Raw genomic sequence first — 27,086 nt, forward strand, 5'->3', positions numbered from 1 at the left:
TGTTCTTCTTTTAGTAAAATATACAATGTTCAATATATATTTCTTTCGAGCAGAATGTGTGTGTTTTATTCCTATGTTTCTATCAAAATTTTTAAGAAAATATATTTTTAATTGCATAAACTAGCATATCAAGCTTGATTTTATTAAATTTTGATTTAAAAATTTTTTGTTAATTTTAACATATTCAGTTTCAAACGAACACTGAGAACAGACATGTACTATACTGAAAATAGTAATTTAAATAATATATACAAGAAGAATAAAGGACATATTATGAGTAATAATATTCAGATCTCACATGTCTTTGGCTGGTATCTAAGATGTGGAAAAGACCTGGTCTTTCAATTTTTACTTTGATTATGTTAACTCTAACAATAAAAACTTTCCTCTAAATTAGAAATATCAATTCATAATATTCTAATTATCTGAATTTAATTATATCAAAACTGTTTTTATATCAGTCTTTATTAAAAAAGTTATATCTGATACTTATTCAATCAATTATCAAAATTAATTGTTATCTGAAATATTGATTGTGTATTTAATTAAACCCTAAATATCAATTAAATTTACTATCTCATTTCTGAAATGATCAATATCATTTAATTGATATTTAGGGTTTAAATTAAATTATTCAATTTACATTGAATAATTTTAAAAAATTATTGCAAATTGATGATGAACAAATTGAAATTGCAAAATGGTAAGCATTTTCAGTGTTACCTCTATTAATTTTCAATTAGTAACAAAAATATGATTATGAAAAAAATTATTCTGAATTTTTCAATGTTTATTATTTTCATCAAAAATGCAAAGTTCACAAAAAATCATTATGTACAATGAATTAATATTAGAACATTCACAATTATTAAAATGTACAACCACATTGTAACATGCAAACTTTACAAAAAAAATGTTTTTCATACTTTATTCCAGACCTACAGTATTAAAAATAAAACATATCAAACCCTAAAATTCATTACCAACCACTATAGTTAACTTAACTATGAAATATGTCAAATATTATGATCAAATTTCTTTTTCTTCTTCAAAATTTTAGTTTGTTCTAAGATTTGGATAGTTACCAATTCAGTTGAAGTTCAAATAATATTTTTATAATCAGAGTTAACTTTATAAAAAATATACTTTTCACTTCTTAAAACTCAGAAATTTAGTAAACTAAAATTAATTTTTCATTAATCAGGTATGTTTATTTTGTGTAGTTCTTTTAAAAACTTATATACTAAAAGGAAACACTGAAGTTTCATTGTAGTATTGTTCATTTAAGGAACATTTGATGTTAGAAAGAATTGAGTCTAGTTTTTAATTGATATTTAAATGTTTTTCAGAACTGAACATCCCATCATCAGAATCCAAACAAAAACTAACACACAAGTATAGGAAGGGAATTCCAGTGGTTCCTTCTTTCAATCGTTTGAAAATTTTGAACTTCTTTGGAGCCTACCATGTTCAATTTCATCAGAAATGAAAAAAAGTCCCCTTGCCCTAAGACCTGTCAGGTGTAAAATAACAAGGAATCTATCTTTTACATTGACAGAACTTACTGCATTCTAAAAGTTAGACTTGCAGAGAATAAGGAGATTCTCAAGAAAGATTCCCCAGCAACAAGCAGAAGAGTTGATCTTAAACAAAAACTCTGTTTCAGTTTGGAAAAATGTGGAGATTGTAATTTTCACCACTAAAAATTTTCCCATCAGAACAGTGGAAGAGCTGGTTATCATAATTATCTCAAACCTGGACTTAAAAAAGGTCAGATTCAGATTTGGATCTGTAGTGTGGATAATTAAATTGATATTACACCAATAAGATTCTATCTAGTCTATTGTGTCCTCTTTTTTTTTTATATTCATTCATTTATGTTATTTTGTGTTATTTTACTTCATTTTGAATTATCTCATTTATTTACCATTTACACCAACTGTACACATACTGATCTAGATGCAAACTTCTGTATTTGATGTGAATTGCTCATTCTTCTACTTCAAGTTAATATTATTTGTTATGTCATAGTATTCCCAAACAAATGTTTAAAATTATAAATTTTCAAAAACTTTTAGAACATGTTACTGACATTTAATAAATTTGTTATGATATGAAACTTCAAGAACCTTTGAATTTTTCAATCAAAAAAAGAACCATTGAAACACATTGCCTACACTTGTGTTCCATTTTTTGATGATAGGTTGTTTAGTCTTGATGAACATTTAAATTTCAATTAAAAATCAGACTCCTTAATCCCTTCTAGTGTCAAATACTCATTAGTTTCTCATGGAGTCATCTAATTTGTAACAAGTAAGAGCTTATTCATTTCAATTGTAAATTTAGAAAAATTCCTGTTTTAGTTATTACTATTTTAAATGTGATAATTACTAACTTTAAATTTAGATTTAAGAATTTGTTCTCAAACAACTAAGTTTTTTTTATTTATTAAATTTTTGATATTTTTCAGTATTGTTCATAATTACATTACAGCTTTATTATTTTACTTTCTTACAACACACTGTAAGTAATGATATAATAACAACTTTTAAATTTTATATTTAAATAAAAATTTAAAGGATGAATTACAATTATCAATAAAAATATTTCATGCAGTTAAATAAAAGCATTGCCATGCTATTCCATGCATAAGCATCAATAAATATGCCTATGGTGAGAAATAATTTTACCTTTCCCTAAAGCCCGAGTCACCACACAGGTACACGGGATGAATGCAATAAACAAAAATGAGAAAAGTTTACAATATTAACTATATAGAATGAATTTTGTATAATTAATTAGTCAATTATATTATTAATATACTTTTGTCAATATTTAATATGTAAATAATACATAATAATACAATGATTAATTACAATTTTAGTATAATAGTAAACATTGTAAATAGACTAATAATAAACTACAGTGTGTTATTAATTTCACTACTTTCAATTAAAACTTGAAGGAATGTTATATCAATATTACTTTATTTTTTAAAAGTGGTCATCAAAAAATATTTTATCTTGACAATAAAACAAACAGAAATACTTTCAATAGAGTAATAAGCTATGTGGTTAAACAACTGGATTACTGAAAATTAAGAATAATTACAGAAACAAGATCTAGAATAAGCCTTTGGTTTAGACTGTTTTTCCACTTATTGATAACTTCTATTGGATATGACCAAGTAATGGAAAGAGGCAAGCCCAATTCAAAGCTTAAATCTCGACTTTGTTTTTGTAATCAGTTTAAAACATATGAAAACTTTCCCATTTTGAAAGTAGTTCATATAAGCTATCTTACAGGATATGAAAACTTAAGAGAGATGAAATTAACTTAAGTAAGATTTCAAGTGATGTAACTAACCAAATGGATGACTAATGTTCTGACAGACTGAAAAGAAATCTAAATATCATAATTACATCTTTGGAACTATACTATTAGTGTTTCTTTCATATTTTTGATTTTTGAAAACACCTTCAAAGAAGAATTTTTGCAAAAATATGTTTAGAATGCATAATTTTAAAGAACATCAATAGATGAAAGTGGAACTAAATATGGAATATCTGGTCTTGACTTTTATCTATCTAACTCTGTTCTCTCTGTTCTTGAGATTAAGAACAAACAGACAGACGACAGCGGGAATTTATAGGTCTACAGTTTTTTGAAATTGCAGTCCAATAATTTTCAGAAATAAAATAATTTAGAAAGATGAATAAAGATGGAAAAATAAATAATTTAGAAATATGCTCATTATTTTTATAAATTAGGAAGGAACAAAATTCATTTATAGAAGTCAAACAGATTTATTGTATTAAACATTTTTCAAAGTTATTCTACCCCACTTTCAAATTAAATTACAAAATTAGAAAGATTGAACTTTTAAATTCCATATGTGTCTAGATCATTATAGTTTAAAAATTTGTAATCTTTACAACAGTTCTAATTGTGTAATTTTATCTGAAGATGGGTTTGTTTGTTTTGTTAAGTTATGGCAATGCAACACTTAGGCAATCTGCCTAGGAGGAATGCCTTCCAGGAGGTCTTTTTAGGGTAACTGGCCCCTATTCAGGCATTACAGACATGGAGAAAATCTGGAAAACTCTACGTGACCAGCCCATCCTGGCAAGGTGCAAACCCACGACCAAACTCCCAGTGTTCAGGGAATGAAACCACTTGGCCACTGGTGGGCCCAATCTGAAGATGGTATGGAAAAACTCCGACAAACTGTTTGATTTCTTAACATATAACCATATCTTTTCCTTCCTGATTTAGTCATAATAGAATTGCATATTTCTAAAACAATATTACATTATTTTTGTGACAATTTCCTTTACTTTAATATTAATATACATTCCTTCAAATAGAATATTGGTAAAATATTAAAATTATTTTAAAATCATTAATATTGTCCATAAGTACTTTAACTTAATTTTAATTCTTATTTGTTTACTTTCTACCAAAAATAAGACTTTTATGCAAAATATAACCAGAGCAAAGATCACTTATATAATATTCTATAAGTGTATTTGGATTATTAATGTTATTATTAAATAAACAAATAAAATAAAGAATACATTGGAAAAAATTTTAGATAATCCAAAGACAATTATTACTATTAATTAAAATTTACTCTTTGTAAAATAGTCATTCTATTTGATGATATATTTTACAAATGTGATTAATGTAGTGAATAGATTTATAGTTACACAAACACATTTAGGTATGGAACATCATTATAACCGACCAAATTTGAACTATTATTTTAACCAACTACATACAATTTGAAGTTTGACTACAGGTGCTCCCCTATTTACAAACAGATTAAGTTCCTGACATTTCGTTGTAAGTTGGAAACTAAGCTAGAAAGTACATTTATATACAGAATAACCACTTATTGTTAGTGTTTGATCTTTCAATGTAAAATAACAACCATATGTTTCTCCCTGCAGAATGGTGAAAAACTAACACAAATGTGAAAAAATTGACACAAAACATATCTCATTATTAAAGTATGATACAGCATGAATCATTATACAGATTATATGTACAAGAAAAATTATAAGTTTTGATTTAGCTAAAACCAAGCTATATTAGAATTATTAGATTTCATTGCTGAGTAATTTTTAAGTCAAATAGAAAGCTATTATTTCTAATAAATGCATGTTTAGAAATGAATAGCTTTCTAGTAAGATGTTGCTGATCTGAAACTGTATGGTCTGAAACCTGACCAAAATATGTGGGTGTCATGCTTAACTCATGCAGCCCAGAATACATGGTGTGTACAAAACTGTTATCAGAATACAAAAGCTACTGTTCTCTCTTCTCCTATATGGTCCGTCATGGTCATACAGAGAGCGATTGAAAACTACCACATACATAAATCAAATTTATCAGTCTTGAAAAAAGTGAGCGATATCAATCATCTAGACATAATCAAGTCCATCTAACTACATTATACTGAGAAACTCACATTAACAAAATAAATAAACAAATAAAATAAACAATACATTGGAAAAAATTTTAGATAATCCAAAAACATTTGCTAAACCAAACATATTTGGGCTCAACTTAGTTTGGGTTAGTAAGGTTCTACTATAATTTCCTATTTAATTTAAAAACAGTTTAATAATGATATCCATCATAAGGAAAAAAAATCAACTTTATTCAACAAAAATATTTAATTAAACAAAAGATTATAAAACTTGGTACTATTGTAAGTAAATAAATTCTGTTATTTTAAGGAACTAGCAAAATTTATTTAATTTATTTATTTAATTACCAGTAAATAAAAGTATATTTTTTGTTTAATTAAATATCTTTTTTGTATACAATCTGAGAAGATAAACTGTTAAATAGGTCAAAAATACTTGCTTACTTAAATATTTTTTGCTGAATTAAAAATATGCTTTTTCCTCAAACTGATATTTATCCCATTTGAACTACTATCATTTAGCATTATCCATATTTTTAATTCTATGACTGTAAAAGTAATATTTTAGTCAATTGTTCATTGATGAATTGACATTACTTCCAAGAATCTCTTTTTCACAAAATAATCTGAGAATATGTCATCAGAACTCTCTTAAAAATTCTATTAGATTCTGTATTTTCAAACTGTTACACTACATTACATTCATTCTGATAGAACAGTTTTTAACAGTATGTTCAATGTTACAGTTATGTCATATACTTGTCAATGAAATACATTGCATCATCTCATAATTTTCTTTATATATCTTATGTATCCTATGCAAAAATCTTTTATAGTTTGTATAACATAACATAATTACATATTTATTTTTATTACATGTAGTACTAATTACTGTGTACTTATATCTTACATTAATAATTATGTATTCCCATGTTGTATGCTGACCATGAAGTTGAATGTAGTGTGCAACTATTTGCAGTATATTGTAATGCTTATGTATTTTATTCTCATCATTCATCATGTTATATTATTTTTTGTTAGTTACTTTCGAAATTATAATTCTTCATAAAATTTTATTCTAATGTTTTGAGAAATATTCTAGTTTTTTAAAATATTTTCTATATATTTTAAAAGTATTTTTTGCTTTATATTTGCATAAGAAAAAACAGTTTAATTATAATTACTTAATAAACTATATTACTTTTAAGCAATTATGATAAAATTATTGTATTGTCAAAGATTACAGAACATCAAATCAAACTTAAAAAAAATAAAAGCAATTTTCATGAAAAAATATATTTTCCGACTTTAAAAGTGCAAATATATCAAATTGAAGATTTTAATGTTTTTTTATGATTTTGCAACATCTCATGAGAGACTTCTTAACAAAAACCATTATTGATTCTGTTCAGAAATATAAAAAAATTTTAAAAAAGCTAAATTTTTAAGTTACACAGTCTTATTTTGTTATTTTAATCTTTTGTTTTTATTCCTAAAGATGGGTGAATAACTAAATTTCACTTGTGCTTTTTATTTTTATGTAATTACCCAGTGAGTGATTTTTGTGATTGGATATCAAGCTTATAAGGTAGTGAAATTTACAAGCAATATATATGTGATGTTATCTTTACGAAAACTGATTTTCGTTGAAAAGTGGAAAAGAATATTGTAAACCAAGGTTTTACAAAATCTTTTCAGTTATTCATCTATGTTATTGTATAAGTGTCATATACAATAAAGCATTAATATTAAACAAGCAATTATTTTATTGTGACATCATCACGTTCGGTTGCAATTTTTAATTTATTTAATTTAAAATATGTTTTTCATCTTAAATTAGTAGTGTCTTGTCCCTCTACACCAGAATTTCCTGTTAGGAATAGAGTCAGTCATCTATCTAACTCCTTTTAGAGGAAAATTTTTGAATTAAAATAACATGACTTCCAGTGCAAACTGGAAATTTTTATATAGTTAATCAAAACCTCCTGCCCCTAATCAATCCATACCTTCTCTCAATTTTTGTCTATCCAACTCTGTTCTTAAGATTAAGGAAGGACAAACAGACATCAGACAAATGATAGTGGGAATTTATAGGTCTACATTTTTTTCAAACTGCAACCCAATAAATTATGATTTCTTTCATTAAATATCAATTTTCTGCAATTTAATATTGATCACAGATTACTATATATAATCCTTATGATAACTGTCAATAACATTTTTACCCCCTTTTCTACCAAAATTTAATTTTTATTCTTTTCACCAATTTGTTTATATTTTACATAAAAATAAAAACATTTAAGATTCCATATTCCATTCCAGTAAATCTCAAATCAAATACAGTTGAGTATTAATTGTGCTGAAATGAGAAAAACTAATCTCTTGTTGGAGCTAAAACAAAAACTTTCTAGAAATTAAAATTTGAAATGATTAATAAATTTAAAAAATTCAGTCAAGAGACAAAAACAAAATGGAATATATATACATACATATATCTACTAGAGGTCTATTAAATATTTAATGTAGAGTGTGTTTGGATAAATAAAAGATACAATATAAATTATGAATTATGTAATTTATAGAGAACATAAGAAAAAACACAAGTATTCACATAAATATTAAAAAAACATTAGTGAAATCCTCACCTGCCATTATCTCGTCCAACTCCCCAAACTCTGATCGTATGGATTGGCTGGGTGTTTAGGACAGTCAGGTCTTGTGGGTCCGTCAGCCTCAGGCAATAGTCATCCAGATCCATGTACAAGTCCTTTCCCTGCCACATGGCACATGTCTGAGGGTCAGAAGAAACGATGCTCTCTCTTGTGTACTGCAGTACAAAGTCACTTGATGCCACAACATTGACCGAACAGAAGTGTAATTTTCTCTCCCCCCAATTTAAATATTTAATAAATATTTTATTGATTTGAATTACACTTTCTGTTTCTTTTTAGGATTCTATTTTCACAATTCATCCAATTAATATTTGCTTTTTTTTCTTCCCTTTTTTTTATTTTTTTCTGGTCAATGATGCCCGAAAATAAGAAGTAATCAAAAAAGATACTTACATCGCCCCATCTTCCAACAACATCCAGAATATCATTGCGACCCAAAGAAAGATCAACAATACATTTGTTAACTGCTTTACTACTTCGTTCAGAAGTCAAATCTTCTTCTGCTATTTCAACCCAACCCATTGACCTTACAGCAAACCGTATTGGCTTCTATAGTAAAAATTATAAAAATTAGTTTTTTATAAAGTTGTTATAAAATATTTTTGAGTTTAATTTGCCAACATTTTTTCTATTTAGTCAATTATTAAGACAAATTTGATTCAAGTAGATAGCAAATACCATTGACTGATCACAGTGTCAAGTCCATGTCCAGTAAGTTAAGTAAGAAAGAGTGTTTCTCTCATGCAATATGCTATAAAATCTAAGTCTAATTTGAGCACTCTGAACATAAGACTCAGATTTATAATATTCAATTACAAAATAAATATCAGATTCTGTCATTTTTAAGATCATTATCTGTGTATTGAATAAAAAATAAAAGAAAAACTTTTCCATCTTTGTCTCTGTACTTTGAAATTTCATTATGTACATAATTTGACAGAATTTGCAGAAACAGTAGAGAAATAATGTATGGTCAATTCTAAAACAACACCTTCCACTTCTGAGATGTACCTGCATGCATTTTTTTTTTTATTCCAGCCAAAATACTTATTAGCCAAGTCTGCTTTGGTGAAGTATTAGTGTACAGCTGTTAAAAAACACTGTGGTCCTAACTATTTTACAATCATTAGAAGGCAGGAATAGTTGAAGTGTATGAAAACGAAATTATTTACTGCTTTTGAAAGCTCATGTTAAATGAGTCATTCTGTTCTTTTGTGTAACTTCTTAACAATATAAGTGAATTGTTTTTTGAAAATACTAAACCTAAACTAAGTTATTCTTCTGTTAGCCACTAGCTGACTGCAAAAGCAGAAGACTAATAAATTGTTACCAACTAACTTAAATGAATATCTTTATGTGTCACACAGTAATATATAATAAAAATAATGAAATCTGTAAAATAAATCCTTTTTCTATAATATTGTTGTTTATATTAGCTTGTATTAAATTGGTAGTAATAATCAAACAGGTTTTTAAAGCTCGGATGTTGATTTCAAAAACCTGGTATTACTGGTACTGTAGCTAATGCAAATTTGGAGAAGGGATTAAGCATTTTGAAGCTGTTAAAAGTGGTCTACTAAAACTATTTGATCGTCATGATAGTATATAGCATATAAAAAATAAATATAATCACTTCATATTTTATATTTCAAATTACAAAAGTCTGATTATGAAAATAATTCAATGCACTCAAAGAAACAATTACCGTATTTTACGGACTATAAAACGCACTTTTTTCTTCGAAAAATTGCCTCCAAAATTCAGGTGCGTCTTATACGTATTTTTTTTTTTTTAAATTGCTTAAAAATTAAGGTGCGCCTTATAGTCCGTAGCGTCTTATAGTCCGTAAAATACGGTATCCAAGTAAAAGAGAGCATAACTTATTTATGAATATAAATATTTGATATACTGATACTGTTAGTAAATTTCAGAAAGATATGCAATTTTCATTGTAATTTTCATACTTTATTTGAAGAATGTAGCTATTTCAAACTATATTTTTCCAAATCCAACCAACATTCAATTAAACTTAATCTTATGAGTGAAAATTTGATTCACCAGAAAAATTAATTACAACAATCTTTTACTATAACAGCTGTTAATTAAAACAATTAATCAACAGTTGTTGTAATAAAAGATTCTACAATGTACATTTGAATGCATCTGTTTACAAGATGCATTCAAATGTAATTGCAGATAAATTTTAAGTGAGATGTTATTTTTCCAATGAAACAAAATTTTCTACCAACATTTACTCGTTAAAAAATTTAACATTTACCTTATCTGGAGTTAAACTGCAAGTACCTTCCTGAGAACTCCTAAATGATAAAAAAAAATTAATCATCATAAATTTTTAAAATGTTACAAGTAGATATAAAACTCATACTTCATATTAGATTCTATGTTATGTTCATTGTTGCACATAGACAGTTCAGAAGAATCAGATGATGATGACGATGAGATACTAGAGGACTTTGATGAAGGCATACTATTTATCTTTAAAAAAAATTAAACAAATTTATTATTTCACATATAAAAATAATAAGATTAATGACTAGACAACTAAAATATGGGGTGATTACAAAAGAATATCCCAACTTAAGGTTATATCTCCACAACCACACAAGTTATAGTGCGATTTCACAAATGATTGCGTAGGAAACATTCTGAAGTTTCAGTTGTTTGTGGAGAGATGTCGCTATGAGCACCCTTAATCACGCTAGAAGTGTGTGTTGTCAGTTTGTGCCAAAATGGCAACCACGCAACAGAAGGCATTCTGTGTTATTGAGTTTGCTAAAACTGAATCAGTTATGACTGTTTCAACGTGAGTTTCAAACAACTGAAACTTCAGAATGTTTCCTACACAATAATTTGTGAAATGGCACTATAACTTGTTTAGTTGCAGAGATTATAACCTTTCAAAGATGGGGTAATCTTTTGTAATCACTCTGTATATTTTGAATGTTATATATTCACCGAATCAACGTCTCTTATTAATTGCTTGGAATTCAATTTTTGACCAGGTTGAAATTGTGGTGGTTCCCTTTGTATTGTTCCACTGCTAATATGCCAATAATATGGGCCATCTGTATCTAAAATGTAAGATTTATTTTAGTTTTAGATAAAAATAAATATTAGTATAAGTAAATATAATAGATATAGATTAGTTTTCAGTAACAAAACATATTTATTACCATTTTCACAATTAAAAAAAGGCATTCTTAGGATCGAGATAAGAAAGGAATCTTAAATACTACATTAAACACGTTAGTTCTATTTATAAAATGCTTATGAATATTTAAATAAAGATGTTTTAATCGAAAACCATCCTGAATTTTTAAGATATAAGATCTTACTATATCATGTTAATTCTATGTTAATTCTTACATGGTGATACCAAGATTTATTCTACAATGAAAATTTAGTACTAAAAAGTTTTTTGTAATTTATATACTGATATAGGTTGTATCATTGTATAATAAAAATAATGTAAAATTTAGAGAGAAAATATTAAACTTAGTCTTTAAAATAGCATTATCAAATATGTTTTTAATCAATTTAAATAATAAATCAGGATTTTGGATCAAAGCCAGATAACTTACAAATTTAATTATAATATAAAAATTCTATAGAATTTTTACTTACCTTCATGTCTCTCCCATCCTGAAGGGAGTGCCTCATCTGCCCTTAATTCTTCTACAGAAAATTCTTTCTCACAAGAATTTTCCAATTCACTATCTAAATTAGATACATCATTTTTGTGATTATTTTCCTGGCATTTCTGTGATTTTCTTTTTACAGGCACAGCATAAATATCATCATTGAGTTCTCCATGTACATGAGGAATATCACCAGAATTTTCTTTCTCTGAATCATTAAAATTTTCTATAGAAGAAGTTTTACATATCCTGCATTTTATAAAACAATAAAAAGTAAATTTAGTATAAACATATAATATAAATATAAAAATAATATGGCAAAGTCAAGTTAAAAAAGTTATATTTATTAAAATTTTAATATTTTTGAGACATTGTGAACATCATAAAAACATTTAAGAAACATCATGATTCTAAAAGTCTCTATAAAAAGCAATTTTATAAATCTTTAAATAAAATCTTATATCTCTAAATAATCTTTATTTTATATAGTTTTATTTATCTGTGAAAAAGTACTTTCAAGACTTTTTACTTTTGATACCACTAAGTTTTTTTGTTGAATTTAAATGTCCCATCTCTCTAAATTTTGAATAGATTGATCATTTTAATTTAAATTAAATCATTGTCAAAAATGTGGGTGTTTATTATTTTATTCTAAATACCAAATTAATTTGTTTATTGGGAAATAATTAGTAAGAATGTTACATAATTAAAAGTTGCTAGAATGTATGTCTTTCATAATACTTATAAGAATTAATACAATATATTTACAATTTAAAACTAATAATCTTAACCCTGAATAGTACTAATATGTTCACATTACTATAACATTAATACCTAAAAACACATTTTATCTCAATATTGCAAGTGATTTTCTATAAACTTCTCACAATTATGCTTCAAATGAACTAAAACAGTTCAAATTAAAAAGGAATTTTTTATATTACTTCTATAGGAAATTCAAGGGTCTGGAAGAACCATTTGAATTAACTCCAGATTCAAATTAAAATCATTTGAATTATCCATATTCTACTGTATTACAACAACTAAAAATGCATTATATCACAAACAAAATTTTTGTAGTGGAAAATTATATAAAGAAGAGAGGTTACTGAAAATTAAAGTGACAGTTTGTGAAAAATATCTCAAAACTTCTGTGCTTAGAAAAGTTTATGTTTTCAAACTTTTAATTAAATGGCAGCCAACAGATTCTGTATGTAATAAAGATATGTCGTAAACAAAAAATTAGCTCAGAAAAAATTAAGACATTGAAATGTACTTAGAAGCAAATCCAGTAAAATTTTTAAAGATTTCATCTAAAACGATTGGATTATCTTAAAGTTCTGTTTATACAGCTATGAAAAAAATCAAATTTCAGCATTGTAATATAATAAGGATTTTTCATAAAATTTTTACTTGTTTATTTAAAGTTTCAAATATCATCTTTTGAGTATGTAGTAAATAATTTTCTCTCTTAACGCATAGCAATGCAGTAACAAGTATGATCAGCCTACAGAATTGTCAAACTTATAATATTTCTTGCAAATACTTTTCATTTGATCACTTACTGCTGCTCTAGGCAGAATTTGAAGATATGTGACAAGTTTTTAAAAATATATTCTAAATATAGAGCAGATTGGGGTAAAATGGTAATTGGGGGAATATGCCTAATTTTTGTTATTTTCAAACAATGACGTCAGATATTGTCATGTGTTTGTATGATGGATTGTTGGGCCAATATTGAGTGCGCAAAACTGTAGTTAGCTACCATTACCACATTTTCTACATCTGAGAAGAATAAAAGCAAGATAGAACAAATATTCTCTGCACACAAAGCTAGAACTACTTAAAAACAGTAACACAAAAAAACCTTTCACACTTTGTTTCTAGCAATTAAATCACTGAGTACAAACGTTTTTGGCCGTTTTGAATAGCCTTTTTCAGGTACAATAAGGTTGGTTGGAACGTCGGTTAGCAGATATTTACGTGACGTCAGTGTTTATGAAGGGTTTCTTCTTACAAGTGACATCAACGCTAAGGAAGTTTAAACGATATTGACATTAAAAATAATCTTTTGAGTTTAATAAAGATGTGCGAATGACTGTTGATAATGTGATAATTGTGGAAATAAGAAACAAAGTAAATTTAGAAACTGCATGAAAGATTGTAATGGGTTCGATGAGGGTGGATTGGCCTATTTAATTTAGGGGGTTATCGAGGAGTCATTGCCATGCGGGGGAGAGCGAGTCTGCGTCTCTGCTGTTAATACAGTTTTCTTTGAGGGATTTCGTAAAGATTTCTATTGTTTCAATTGTTCTAAGCTTGTTACAGTCAAGCATAGGAATGATAATCTTAGCTTCTTCCCATTTGGCCATTATATTCAGTTCACTTGCAAACTGGGCTAGGATTGCTGAACATAAATATGACACATACAACAAAAAGTTTAATTCTACCTAGCCATGTTGTGAGGCTATGAGAACATAGCCTCACAACACGGATATGGGCAAAAATTAATTCATAATCTTGTGTTTGCCTATTCATCGCAAACATATAATATCAACAACTACAATGCACGCACTAGCAACTTGAATAATACTCGATCTTGGGCCATAATTCATTATAACCACCATCTTGACCCTATTTATAGAGAAATTACGGCAATTACAAACAAAAAATTGCATATAAGAGACATAATACAGTTTATGACATCATCCACAACTGCAAAGACCGCATAGACAAACGATTGGCTCCAGGAGTATATTCTGTCCCATTATGGGACCATAGATTTCAAATGGGACCATAGATTTCAAAGGGACCTTGTGTATATTGGCTCTATGATACGTTCTCTAGATAAGCGTTTACGCAAATACAGGTACGACATTGATCATAATAAAGATACCACTGCCCTATCTACTTATGCTTCGACTCCAGGCATAAGAGTCGACCTGCATAACACGCAAATAATTAAAATATCACACCGAAGAGAACACATATGGGCACTAGAAACTCTCGAAATATACAAAGCGGGGTTACGCAATAACTGCATCAACTCCAGGGATGCGATTAATATTTCTAAGGCTTGGAAGATCTGTTATGTAGGTCTTGTGAAGACCTCCGTAACTCCTGTTAGTGCAGCTCTCCACCATTTTGTGTGTGAAAAAGAGATTAATATTTGCTTTTATTTGTATATTCTTTTATTCATGCTATGCTTGATACGCATGCGCATAAGGAATTTCTATACGCAACATTACATATGTTCTAAAAAAATTTTTAAATCTTCAAGCACAACAGCTATTCGAATTTCAGAACTTTTAACCTGATGAAGACAGGAAATTTTACAGTCAAAAACGTTTGTTTATAATTAAATATTTTACTGGTGACATAAAGGTTGTTGTGAGTCTAGTGATATATTTATCAACGCTTTGTTTTTTAAGATGAATTTTATTGGAATGGCCAAACTGGCTAAAATATATAGGAAACTTGTCCTAGCCCTTACAAAATTGTAGCCCCGAAATTGTGGTTCGTATGCCTACGGAAAGCAATTAGAGCAGTGCATACATTATGATATTCAAAACTTAGTAGCCTCATTAAACTCGAAGATCAACTATATGAGAAAGAATATAGTAGCTTGGTGGAGGCTAACAATAGGGTTATAATTATTCAAGGGAGACTAGCGGAAAAACTAAAATCCCGTTATAAGAAAAAACTATGTTGGATCTTCAAATTCCAGAGACCTAAGAGTGAAAAAAGTGAGCAAGCCCCAATAATCCGCTATGATGGAATTAGCTCTCCTGAATATATTAAAACAGTGCTTAGAAAAGGACCGATGTGTGTGCCAGGATCCTGCAAGCTAACACCAGAGGCTATCATGCCAGAGATTGAAACCCTCATACATAGCCTAAGCAAAACTCAAAAAGAACACTTCAGATGGAAGGCATACTTCCAGATGAAGCAGTATAATCTAAGGAAGCACCATGAGAAAACAGAATACAGTGGTGCCTCATATAACGTACTTAATCCGTTCCAGGTGCATGTCCGCTAAGTGAAACGTCCGTTATACGAAACGCATTTTCCCATAGAAATACATGTTAAAACATCTAATTCGTTCCGCAGCATAAAATAACTGTGCTGTATCATAAAAAAATGAACATGGGGTGCGTTCTTTTATTCCTCCGCATAACTCTGCACGAGCGACATCCGTTTAAAAATTCCTGCGGAACGCGTTCCTAAATTCCGGTGGGAGCGCGCGTCGTCAAACGACAAAAACGGCCGCTTGTAGCAGTAGTTTATGGTGGAAAGCAACATGGCGTCCTCCATAGCTCAGATAGTTTTGTTTCTGGATCCATTATGTGGTTTTATGAATGAAAATTTAGAAATTGTGAAAGCGCGAGTTAGCGCACGCGGTGATGTAAGTGTCTTTACGAATTTTTTTCGAATGGTAGCCGACATTCTAATTTTTTTCGTGGCTATTTTGAATGCTCTTTCAACAAATAATCCATTTTATGGTTTAATTTTACAATTGGGACTCTTCTTTTGTCTTCAAAAGCTCATATTTTAGAATTATGCATTCCTCCATCACGACACTATTGATAGTGGGGGCGCCGCCATCTTTCTTTATTTCACCGTCGTTCCTAAATGCCTACAAACAGCAGCGCACTCCCGTAGTAGCAGAGAAGCAGAGCGACCGCTATTAAAGAACGCACCCATGGAGCAGTCACCAATTATGCCGGAAAGTCCGTTGTTCGCAGCCAGTCCGTTGCTTGAGTCACGTAACGGCCAAACAGAAAGTCCGTTGTTCGCAGCATCCGTTATTCGAGGCATACGTTATACGAGGCACCACTGTACCAGAAAGCTTTAAATAAGAGCAAGAAATGGCTATGAGAAAATAACATCGCCCTTCTGAGGGCTGACAAGAATAAGGCTATAGTATTGATGAAGAGAGACTCCTACACCACCATCTTAAAGAAGTATATATGAAATGCAGAATGTGAGGAGATAGGAAAGGACTTCATTGATAAGATCCAGTCAAGAGTCCACAGATTTACGCATATCTATTTAGCAAGAAAGTTACAGCTAGACAACGTGACAGTAGCCTCGCCTGCAGTTCCCAGACTGTTTGCCTATGCCAAAATGCATAAACAAGGAATGGAACTTAGACCTGTTTTAGACAAAACCAACACACTCACAAGAATAATACAGCAAAAACTGTTATCAAGGAGCTCTCTCTTGTAGTGAAAAGATAGGTCAAGTTTTCACACATCGAAGCACATTTTCTGGAAACGGACAGTTAGCAAGTCATCCTGGACAAGTCGAGACAGGTATGCTAACCGAGGCAGGTCAAGGGTGGACCATGGCTTACCCAACATATGGGCCGCCCTGTACAAATGGTTAAACAGCGATTTACATCGACTGTCACACCATTAGCATGGATCTGCATCCAAGCATGCTGCATCACATCATAACATCAAATGTAATCGAAGTTTGTAGTGGCTTTTAATTCTAAAAAGTTTTTAAAAGTTTTAATTTAAATAAGTTCCATCTCACATTAAAACATTTGTGTTCATTTTTAAATCTTTGTTCACCTGAAGATGACGATCATAGATTCAATGAAAGTGCTAGAAGTATTAAAAGCTGTTAATAACGCCATACTCAGTGTTTTTTCCTTCCTGATATGAACAAATTTATAGATTAAATGTTGACATCTGGTACATGGACGTGATGATTGTGAAACTATTACACTTGTGAGACATCACCTGTGATAATTGTTAATTTGTCATATTTATAATGGCCTTTTAATGTATTTTTATAATCTTATAATTTATTTTCATAATTTATATTTATGTATGAACACCAACTAAAGAGGGATGTATTGAGTCCGAAATGCATTTTGAGTGTTCTATATTATGTACAGTACAAGTTAAAAGAGCCATAATTTATTGTAAAGTTTTATTAAGGTGTTAAATTAATCATTAAAGATTTTGTGAATTAATCTCATTCACTGGTGTGATAAGCCCATATGCATGTGTGTCTATTTGATCTAGACAAAGTGTTAAAAAGAAACAGACATATTATGTGTTATTTATTGTATTTTTAGTTTATAATGTGAATGATCATAAATCAATATAAACATAGTTACTTTATCCAAATAAGACATATCTGTTCAGTTACTGTACTGTTAATAATGATCCATAAATAACATCAAAAACCAGGAAAGATTTATGACTAATTTATTATACATCTTTCAATGCATCGATAAATAATAATTTTCCAATAACCTTGTAACTGCTTATGTTTCCTATCAATATGTAAAGTACATAATAAAAATTTTATTACGTATTTTTTCATTTTCAAAAATTACCATAATCATCTTGTAGGCCTATATAATTCATATTAATATTAATGTAACATTAAACAGTATAAACAGAAATTAAGCTTAAAAAATTAAATCATTATTACAAATTAAAATAAAATCTTTTTTGTGATTTGAACTTCAATTTTGTTATTCTCAAATAAACGTCCTTGTCTTCTAAGCCATTACCAATTCATTATCTACAATAGTAAATTTATGTTTTTAACAAATATAAATTATAAATTTTTTATCTGAATAGAGCTTACTAATATCTAATTTAGGTCCTAAGTGTTTAAATACAACTATTAACTGGATCATAAATGTTAACTAGAATACAATGTTTAATTCCAGGAAACAAATCTAATTCAGAACTTCTCTCCATAGTTTAGTAACCTAAAGATGGATATTATGCAGTAAAAAATATTAAAAATAAGTGTTGGAATAAAATGTTGCAGTAACAGAGAATGGTCCTGAATGCAAAATGATGCATTCTGATATACGTATCAAACAAAACCCAATATCATAAGCAAATACACCAACAACTGCCATAAATGATTGTGCTAAATTTTGGATATAACCGTTGATGGTTATATCTTAAGACTTATATATGCTGGAAGAGGAGATCAGACCGAAGGTCTGGGTGGCATAACTGGCAGCGCATCCACACGGTAAGCAAGAGTTGAGGGTTTGAGTCCCGCTTCGGGCCGATTCTTTTCTTCCAGTTTAATCTAACTTAATTAATTAAATATTATAATTATTAATTTTAATCAGAGATGGCGCCTAATGCCTAACTCTGGTGCCAAATTTATTTCTAATCTATAATCATATATCCAAAATTTAGCCCAATCATTTACGGCATTGTTGGTGTATCTGATACATTCTGAGTTATGTTTATTAGAAAAAACAAATATTTTTTACTTTTCCACAGTGAAGGATTCTATCTATTAGTTTCAATTATGACACCTAGATTTTGATCATTATGAGTGTCACTAAGTCTTCCCTATGAAGTTTCTTTGGTACTGAAAAATATCACTTAGGATAGTTCTCCACTACAGTGATAACAAGTTGACATGCATTTTGCAATAATGAATTAATTATTACTACTCTTATATATATATACATTTTACACTTTATATATGTATAATAATATTTTAAATTTTTGAGAAAAATGATATATAATAAACAAATGATACCATATCATATTATAGCCTGATTAAATCTGATGGTATTATATATAGTAATAAATAATACCATTATTATTTACCATTTTATACCATTATATATGCCAGACTTGGTTTATACATGATTAAACTTTTTAATTTTAAAAAACCACCTTTTAAATTTAAATATAAAAATTTATCAATTTTATGACTAATTTAATTATTTTAAAATACATTTTAATTAAATTCAAAAACAGTTAATAAACATTGCTGTCTTTTTAATAAATGATTTTGTCTGTTTCTTTATTTTCTATCTACTGAAAATAATATAAAAGACAGTAAACAAACAAAATTTCTTTACAATAATCTTTCAGTTTTGATATTATATATATATATATATCTGAAATCATAATGCTTGGTTTCTTATCAACTCATTTATTTAAAATATATATTTGCCATTACTTATTTATTATTTTACATAAACTATTTCTTAATTAATAATGTTTTCATTCTTCTGTTTATTATTGATCAGTACAAAAGTAGAAAGTTCATCACACAGTTAAATATATTATATACTTATAAAGTTTGACTTATTTTGCTATCAATAGAACCCCAAAAGTTTACCATAAATTTTCTATAAAAACATAACTGGACTTTGATAATCAAAGTCCATTGGAACATTTGGTCAAAGTATTTGAATTTTTAATAAATTTCTTTCAAAAAGACGAAATAAAACGACAAAATGATATATACAAATCTTATTTATTATATGTAAACATTTTTTAAATTTTCAAAATGTAAGTAAAATATACATTACCTTTCAGAATTTTCTGTTCTTGATATTGCTTCATAATTCTGAGAACAGTCAAGATCCGAATCCAATGATGAAACAGTTTCTTTCCTTTGCTTAGCAGCTGATTCTAAATTGATATAGTAATCAAGAAAACTACTACTTCTTCTTCCCATATTTTCTACAGTATTATTGTTAGAACATTTATTATTGTTGGCTTCTAATGTTTGTGTTTCAGTTTTATTGGAGGTACTAAAATTAAATATATTAAATACAACTTAATCACTCATATTCAGTTTTTGAATATTTTAAATTAAAGAAAGAATATATTTTAAATAAAGAGAATAATTCACATATCATATATTTAATAAATTTTTAAAAACTGATAAACAAATATATTTAAACATTAAATTTATTAGTAACTAAAATAATAATATAATTTTTCAAAATCAGTTCTCTACAGTTAATTTTTACAAGTTATTAAAATATTGCATTAACAACATAACCAATAAATGAGTGCAAGTCATCCAGTCTTGGGACTGGATGACTTACACTCATCAGAAAAGCATAATAATAGGAATATTAACATATTTTTACCTTAATTAAGTGAACATTTTTATGGATTATGAATTAGAATTTACTATCCTTGCCATTCTCTAGCATCTCTGTTAAGAAGACAACACAATAGATTGCATGTTTCCTATAAATATCATTTTAAAAACATCATGCTTACTCTGAAAACAACATGTCAAACTGATTTGATTAGATTTGATAGACAAACCATTAACAGACTGCTGTTGGCATTTCTCCTTACATAATGAACAAAAAGAATTTTAAAATTTTTAGAAATTTTAATAGAAACATAATGAATCAAATGAATTGTGTGCTAGGAAATTTGGTAGCAGTCTTGCCTGAAAGATATAGACTCTAATTGTTAATGTCACCAGATTAGCCTGCAAGGCTTATAATTTAGTTTCATTTTCTACTCTAAGCCAGATTTTTTCCTCTAAATTTCTCTACATTAATTAGTCATTAATTTATAATTATTAAATATAGTATGAGGATGTGCTTAATGCTTCTAGTGCTAAATTATATTAATTAATTAGCATGTAAAAGTAGAGTTTCAGCAATTCTTTGGCTATTTCTGATTTATTTTATCACACACAGCTGAAAAAGTTATTGCTGAAACTGATGAATATTTTAAACACTAACAGCCATGACTAATTGTGTAATATATTGTCACTTTATGACACTGCATATAAACAAACAGCATTCACTATATTACGCATTAACTTTTTAAAACAATTAGATTCAACATGAAATTTATATTCAACTTCAACAATTGAACAACTTGTTATATAGTAGTAAATGTACAATGGTATGTAGCACTTACTGCATATGAATAAAGACAAATAAAAGACCAGATTTTTCACAAAATAAAATCAAGTATCAATTATCTGAAAAATCACTGGGAATTATAAAATATACAGTAATTTTTTGTGCATGTCTATGTTAAGCAGACACCTGTCCTAAGCAGATAAAGTCTGTGGTCCTGAATGTATCCACTAAACTTTGTGATATTCACCATTTAAAAAAACACTAGAATTAACTAGTGTTTATAATAGTTACACTAACTATTAACACTAGTATTAACTTTAAAAGAAACACTAGAACCTAGAATTAACTAAAATATTTGTAAAACCATCTTTTTGAAGTGAAAATATTACTTCATGTTGTTGAAGGTTAAATATTTCTTTTTGGATAGTAAATTAATCTTTTATAATGAATTTATTTAATTCAGTAATAAATTTATCATAATCTGTGGCTAAATAAAAATATTAATTTTCTTTTATAAAATTTGATAAGAACTGTATATTCACATCTTGTTACATGCCAAGTTTATGACACCCTTTTTTGTAGTTGACGGGAAGAGTAAGAGCAAAGGAAAGGTGATAACACCTTTTTTATAGATATGTGGCAACAGAAATAAAATAAAATATTGTGAAAAATGTATTGTGTGTGATTATTTATTACACAGAAAACAAAAACTATTCTCTCATAAATACAAATATGTAATACCGTATTTTACAGACTATAAGATGCTATGGACTATAAGACGCACCTTAATTTTTAAACAATTTAAAAAAAAAATACCTATAAGATGCACCTGAATTTTGGCCATTTATTGACCATTTATGACATGCCATAACAAAGAAAAATTTAAAAAAAAAATTAATAAATAGGTTTAAAATTAATAAATACAAATGTATTCTGACAGTTTATGAGTCAATTATACTTTCTATTTGCAAAATTTCCTCAACCTTAACACAAAATAAGAAAAAGGTGAACTTTTAAGAAATTTACGGGATTTCCCGGGATGAGAAGAATTTCCCAAGTTAAAAAAACAACTGGGATCCTATTTGAGAAACCCTACATGGCATTCTCTTTTAGAAACATTTCTAACAATTAAGAGTTGATTGAATGCCTCTATATCAAGATTGTTATCAACCATCAATCCTGCATATATCGTGACAATTTTTTAAAAATAACTTCAGAATCTTTATCAGCTAACAGTGGAATATCATACAAAAACTCAAATAATTTATTGTGATTTTCCAATTGGGAAAAATCTTTCCTTTGCAGAATGTATACAAATATCCACTAAATAATTAAAAATGCTTACTTCAGAGTTTTTGGAGGGGTCAACAATTGGTATATCTCCATTTTAATCATGCTGTTTCTGTTTATGTCAAATTCTGATCTGAAATTCAAGCTTGAAATCTGGAGATATTTCCGTTGCAATAGTTATTACTTTGGCACAGTAATGCATTTGCTAGAAACCACTGAGATCTATTCCTCTAAAAGTGCACTAACACTAAAATCAAATCTTGGACAACAGTATTTACATTAAAACATATAAATAAAATTTATGTAAAGCTGTATTCTTGTTCCATTGTTACAAACACCAGTGACTTCCAAAAACAATTTTGTAGCTTCAGTAAATTTTATGCAGTGGAACCTCACTTAATGAGCACCTTGTACAACAAGTGTTTTGCGTAACGAGCAAAACAAATTGTAAAAATTTGCCTCACTTAACGAGCGATGTTTTGGATAACGAGTGATGAAGAGAGGGGAAATCCTGAATTGTGTGCATGCTCCATCAGTTTATGTTTAACATTCGTTCTGCCAGCATCTTAGTGTTGCTTGCAATCACATATTTCTCCAAACTCATGTTCACACATATTACTTATACACATCAACAACCCAAGTCCATTATATAATAAACACGCCAAACGATATGCCAAATTCTTGGGTCATTAAATTTAATGACCGATTCCAAATAAAATTTTAGAAATGTCTGAGTTAAAAATTAACTAATTATAATTATTAAATTTAATATGAGATGGAAACATAACTGAGTACCTCTAGTCAAATTAATTAATTTCTATTATTTAATTATAGCCTTTACATAGCCCAAGAATTTGGCATATCATTTGGCGTGTTTATCAAACATATTATCTGTGATTTTTTTTCTTCTGCAAATCGAATTCTCATTCCAGGTTGGTTCATTTCGTGCTAGAAGAAAAGATGATGATGATTCATGCTCCTTAAGAATGTATATTGTATTCAACATCAATTTTTAAAATGCCCACAGAATGCTGATATTCAATTTTATTGAAATAATCTTCTACAAGGATAAATTCCACAGAAATTACTTTTTGTGGAATTCTAAAACATATTTCTTTACTCTATCTTTCTGTAATAGTCAATTTTATTATGAAACCAGTACTAGAAAATCTGGTATCAAAATATTTATTACTTCAAGATTGCTAATTATTACTAGATCAATTTTTAACAAATAAATATTAATTATTAGTAAATAATGTTAAATCATTGAAGATTACTCTTATTATTAATTATTTCTGAAACACAAGAGTACATTTTTTGTGAAAAAGTATTTCAGTCCAGATATTAATAAAATCAACACACCTAATGAGATGCAAGAATATTGCAAGGGAAGGTGCAGCTTTCACCAAATTATCATTTTTTAATACAAACAAACAAAAATACAGTCAAATCGATGATGAATCAGCAAAATGGTTATGTCTAATTCACAATCCTCGTCCGAATGACTCAGGTACAAATGCTAAAAATCCATCCACACTCCTGCCAAAATGTCTCGACAAGAGTCAATGCCCCAGCAAACAATATAGTTTATTTAATAAGGTATATTGTTTTGTATACCATTAAATAAATTATATGGACAGTATTTATGAAATTAGATTATTACAAAAATTGAAAGGTGCAACAATATTTTCTGAAAAAGAGGGGGTAGAGGTACAGAAAGTTTTGAAACCACTGACTTACTACATTCATAAATGTTTTATTGAAATTCAAAATAAAAAAATTAGAAAAATCACAGTTAATAAAAATAGAAATTAGTACTTTAAAATGCTTGATAAAACTTACATGTTATTTTCTCTGTCTGATTTTAACAAAGGAGTATTTTCTAAACTTGTTAATGGATCTGGATTTGGTTCTACACCCATAGAAATTGTATCAAGCTTGGCATAGCTGTGACGACTTTTAATTGATGATTTGCTACTGAAGCGGCACACTGCATCCAATTCCTCATATAATTCATCAAATGTATGATCTGGGGACTCAGAATCAATAGGTTCTGGATTACTATTAACATCAGATGGATCTAAATGGTAATTGGGATTGGTAAAACTCAAGACACCATTCTCTGAAAAAGATAAGTTAATAATGCTAAAAAATATATCAAACTTTAAAACATTATAAAAAAAATAATATATAAATATTATGAACTTGCTTAAGTTTAATTTGAAAACAGAATAATTCAGCAAGTGAGATCACATACAGGAATAATCTAAAAACCGGAATATTACATTATAATAAATTTGAGTATGATAAATAGTTTCGCATATTGTATATTATATACTCTATTTTCATGCATTATTATCTATAGGTTATTCATGTTTAAAAGATAGCTTCAAAGGAGCATGGGTTATGCATGAGAACAAGTTATATGCTTATACTAAATTGCAATTATGAACTTGGAGCTCTGCTCTAGTGTATATGTTGAGATGGGTTATGCAAAAATAAAATTTTTGTTCTGCAAATTTTTTTGCAGATTATATACTGCTGTGGATTATATAAGCCTAAAAAAACAGTATCATTTTAGAGACAATACAATATTAAAATGAAATGACTTCTAATAGACATATATTCAAAAATAACTTTAAATTTATAACTAAATTTAAATCAGACTATCCTTCAGAAAATACAGACTGATTAGAAGTATATATTCCAAAATGTTTTTTTATATAAAATTTAAACAAGTTCCAGCATTTTTAAAAGAATACTCTAGTGCAATTTTTTTCTAAATCAAACTAAAAGGAAATATCTGCAATCAAAAATAAGAATACAGAATATATTAAGAAAAACAAACAAGGATATAAAGACATTTTTAATATATCTCTAATAGTAAATAAAAAGCTTTACTATATTTACTATATATCTAATATTAAAATTTATAAAAAAATATTTAAATAATTATTATAAATTTTTCCAAAACTCTTTTAGCCAAAAAGAATTAAAAACTTTATTCCAAAAGTATTAAAATAATCATAATCTAATAGAATTTTAAAATATTATGATCGGCAATGTCATTTTTGTTGACTATAACAATTTACATGCCACAAAAATATCAATGCCAAGCAACCTATTTTGTAACAGTATACAAATTATTATATATTGCATAAATTTATCAAAAAATTCTGGTTTGATTGGAAAATGATCATTGGATAACTATAGTTTGCAGAGTAATTAAAAAAAAAGAGAGATCTATAAATTTTTTGTTAAATATTACAGACCAGCTTAAAAATATTTCAGAAATATAACATTTCTAAACAATGGCTGTGAAAGAAAGAACTTTCATCAGAGCTAATGATAGATTAAACATGATATTACATTAAATTTATCTATTTACTCAACTCTGAAACCACCTCTATATTTTTTCCTATGTAGAAAACCTAAATAAACATATTATATGTTTATGCAAATGAGTTTTAAAGTTACTGAATAAATATGAAATAGTTTAGCAGGAGCTTTTTAACTAGGAGACTTAGACACTTCTTTGATTTTTAACAAGGAAAGAAATGGGTGGGCAATGGCCCATCCATGTTTTTTCCTGCTTAACTTTAAAATTCATTTATATTGATACTTAAGCTTTATTATTTGACATCATTTCAAATGTTAAAATTATGAAAAATAAATATATTAACTTTCTTAATGTATTTTAAAATACATTACTAATTGCCTATAAATTATTATCTAGCAAATATACATATTCAAAATGACTATAAAATATCAAATTCTTCACGTATGTTTATTGTAATAGTGAAAAAAATTTGATAAATCAACTTTTTTTTTTAAATTTTAAATAAATATTAAACATTTAAGTTTAGTTCACATAAACTAGCAAAAGCAAAAAGCATTTTTTTCACTTAGCAAATTTGGTCCTCACAAACATTTCACAGATGAGTACAGAAAGCAGTATAGCCAATCAATTATGAGGAAAGGTAAATAAATGATGATGATGATAATGACAGAGTTTGTAATAATGCTACCATTTTGCATCTATTTATTAAAAAGAAAAGGAAAGAAGGAAAATAACAAAAACAGAGGATTGCTTATTTCATTCAAAAATTGTTCATCATCATTAAAGGCAGATTTTTAGGTGCTACACCTTTTTTTTTTATTTTAGGGGAGTGTTAAAAACTATCTGAATTAAGCATAAATATCATACATAAATATGTATTGAATGATAGTGGGGGGGTCTAACATTGTCCCCTTTTTGCACCTATTATGTTTAGTACTTTTTGCACTATTATTTCTATATTTGCACTTAAATGACAATTCCAGAGATAATATGATCACTACCAGGGTCAAAGCATTCACACCTTGCTCAGTGAAAGATTAACAGTTAGTGAGAGGAT

At 27.9% G+C, this 27,086-nt stretch overlaps 1 protein-coding gene across 6 annotated transcripts in view; it reads right to left on the reverse strand.

Annotated features, from left to right (window-relative positions):
• Window positions 1-27,086, reverse strand: part of LOC136969462 (protein Fe65 homolog) — a 125,491-nt gene that overhangs the window by 42,395 nt on the left and 56,010 nt on the right. For 4 of the 6 annotated variants that reach the window (XM_067263629.1, XM_067263624.1, XM_067263626.1 and 1 more), the window contains 8 exons: window positions 24,532-24,811; window positions 20,089-20,313; window positions 11,752-12,014; window positions 11,083-11,198; window positions 10,493-10,602; window positions 10,385-10,424; window positions 8,500-8,655; window positions 8,080-8,261 (listed from right to left, as the gene is read on the reverse strand). In XM_067263629.1, coding sequence (XP_067119730.1) covers window positions 8,080-8,261; window positions 8,500-8,655; window positions 10,385-10,424; window positions 10,493-10,602; window positions 11,083-11,198; window positions 11,752-12,014; window positions 20,089-20,313; window positions 24,532-24,611 — 1,172 coding nt within the window. In that variant the 5' untranslated portion in view covers window positions 24,612-24,811. The remainder of the gene's footprint in view (window positions 1-8,079; window positions 8,262-8,499; window positions 8,656-10,384; window positions 10,425-10,492; window positions 10,603-11,082; window positions 11,199-11,751; window positions 12,015-20,088; window positions 20,314-24,531; window positions 24,812-27,086) is intronic. The other 2 variants (XM_067263628.1, XM_067263627.1) reach the window with 2 other exon arrangements.

This window comes from Centruroides vittatus, unplaced genomic scaffold (assembly GCF_030686945.1).
Source record: "Centruroides vittatus isolate TY-2023 unplaced genomic scaffold, ASM3068694v2 contig_1788, whole genome shotgun sequence".
Taxonomy (NCBI): Eukaryota; Metazoa; Arthropoda; class Arachnida; order Scorpiones; family Buthidae; genus Centruroides; species Centruroides vittatus.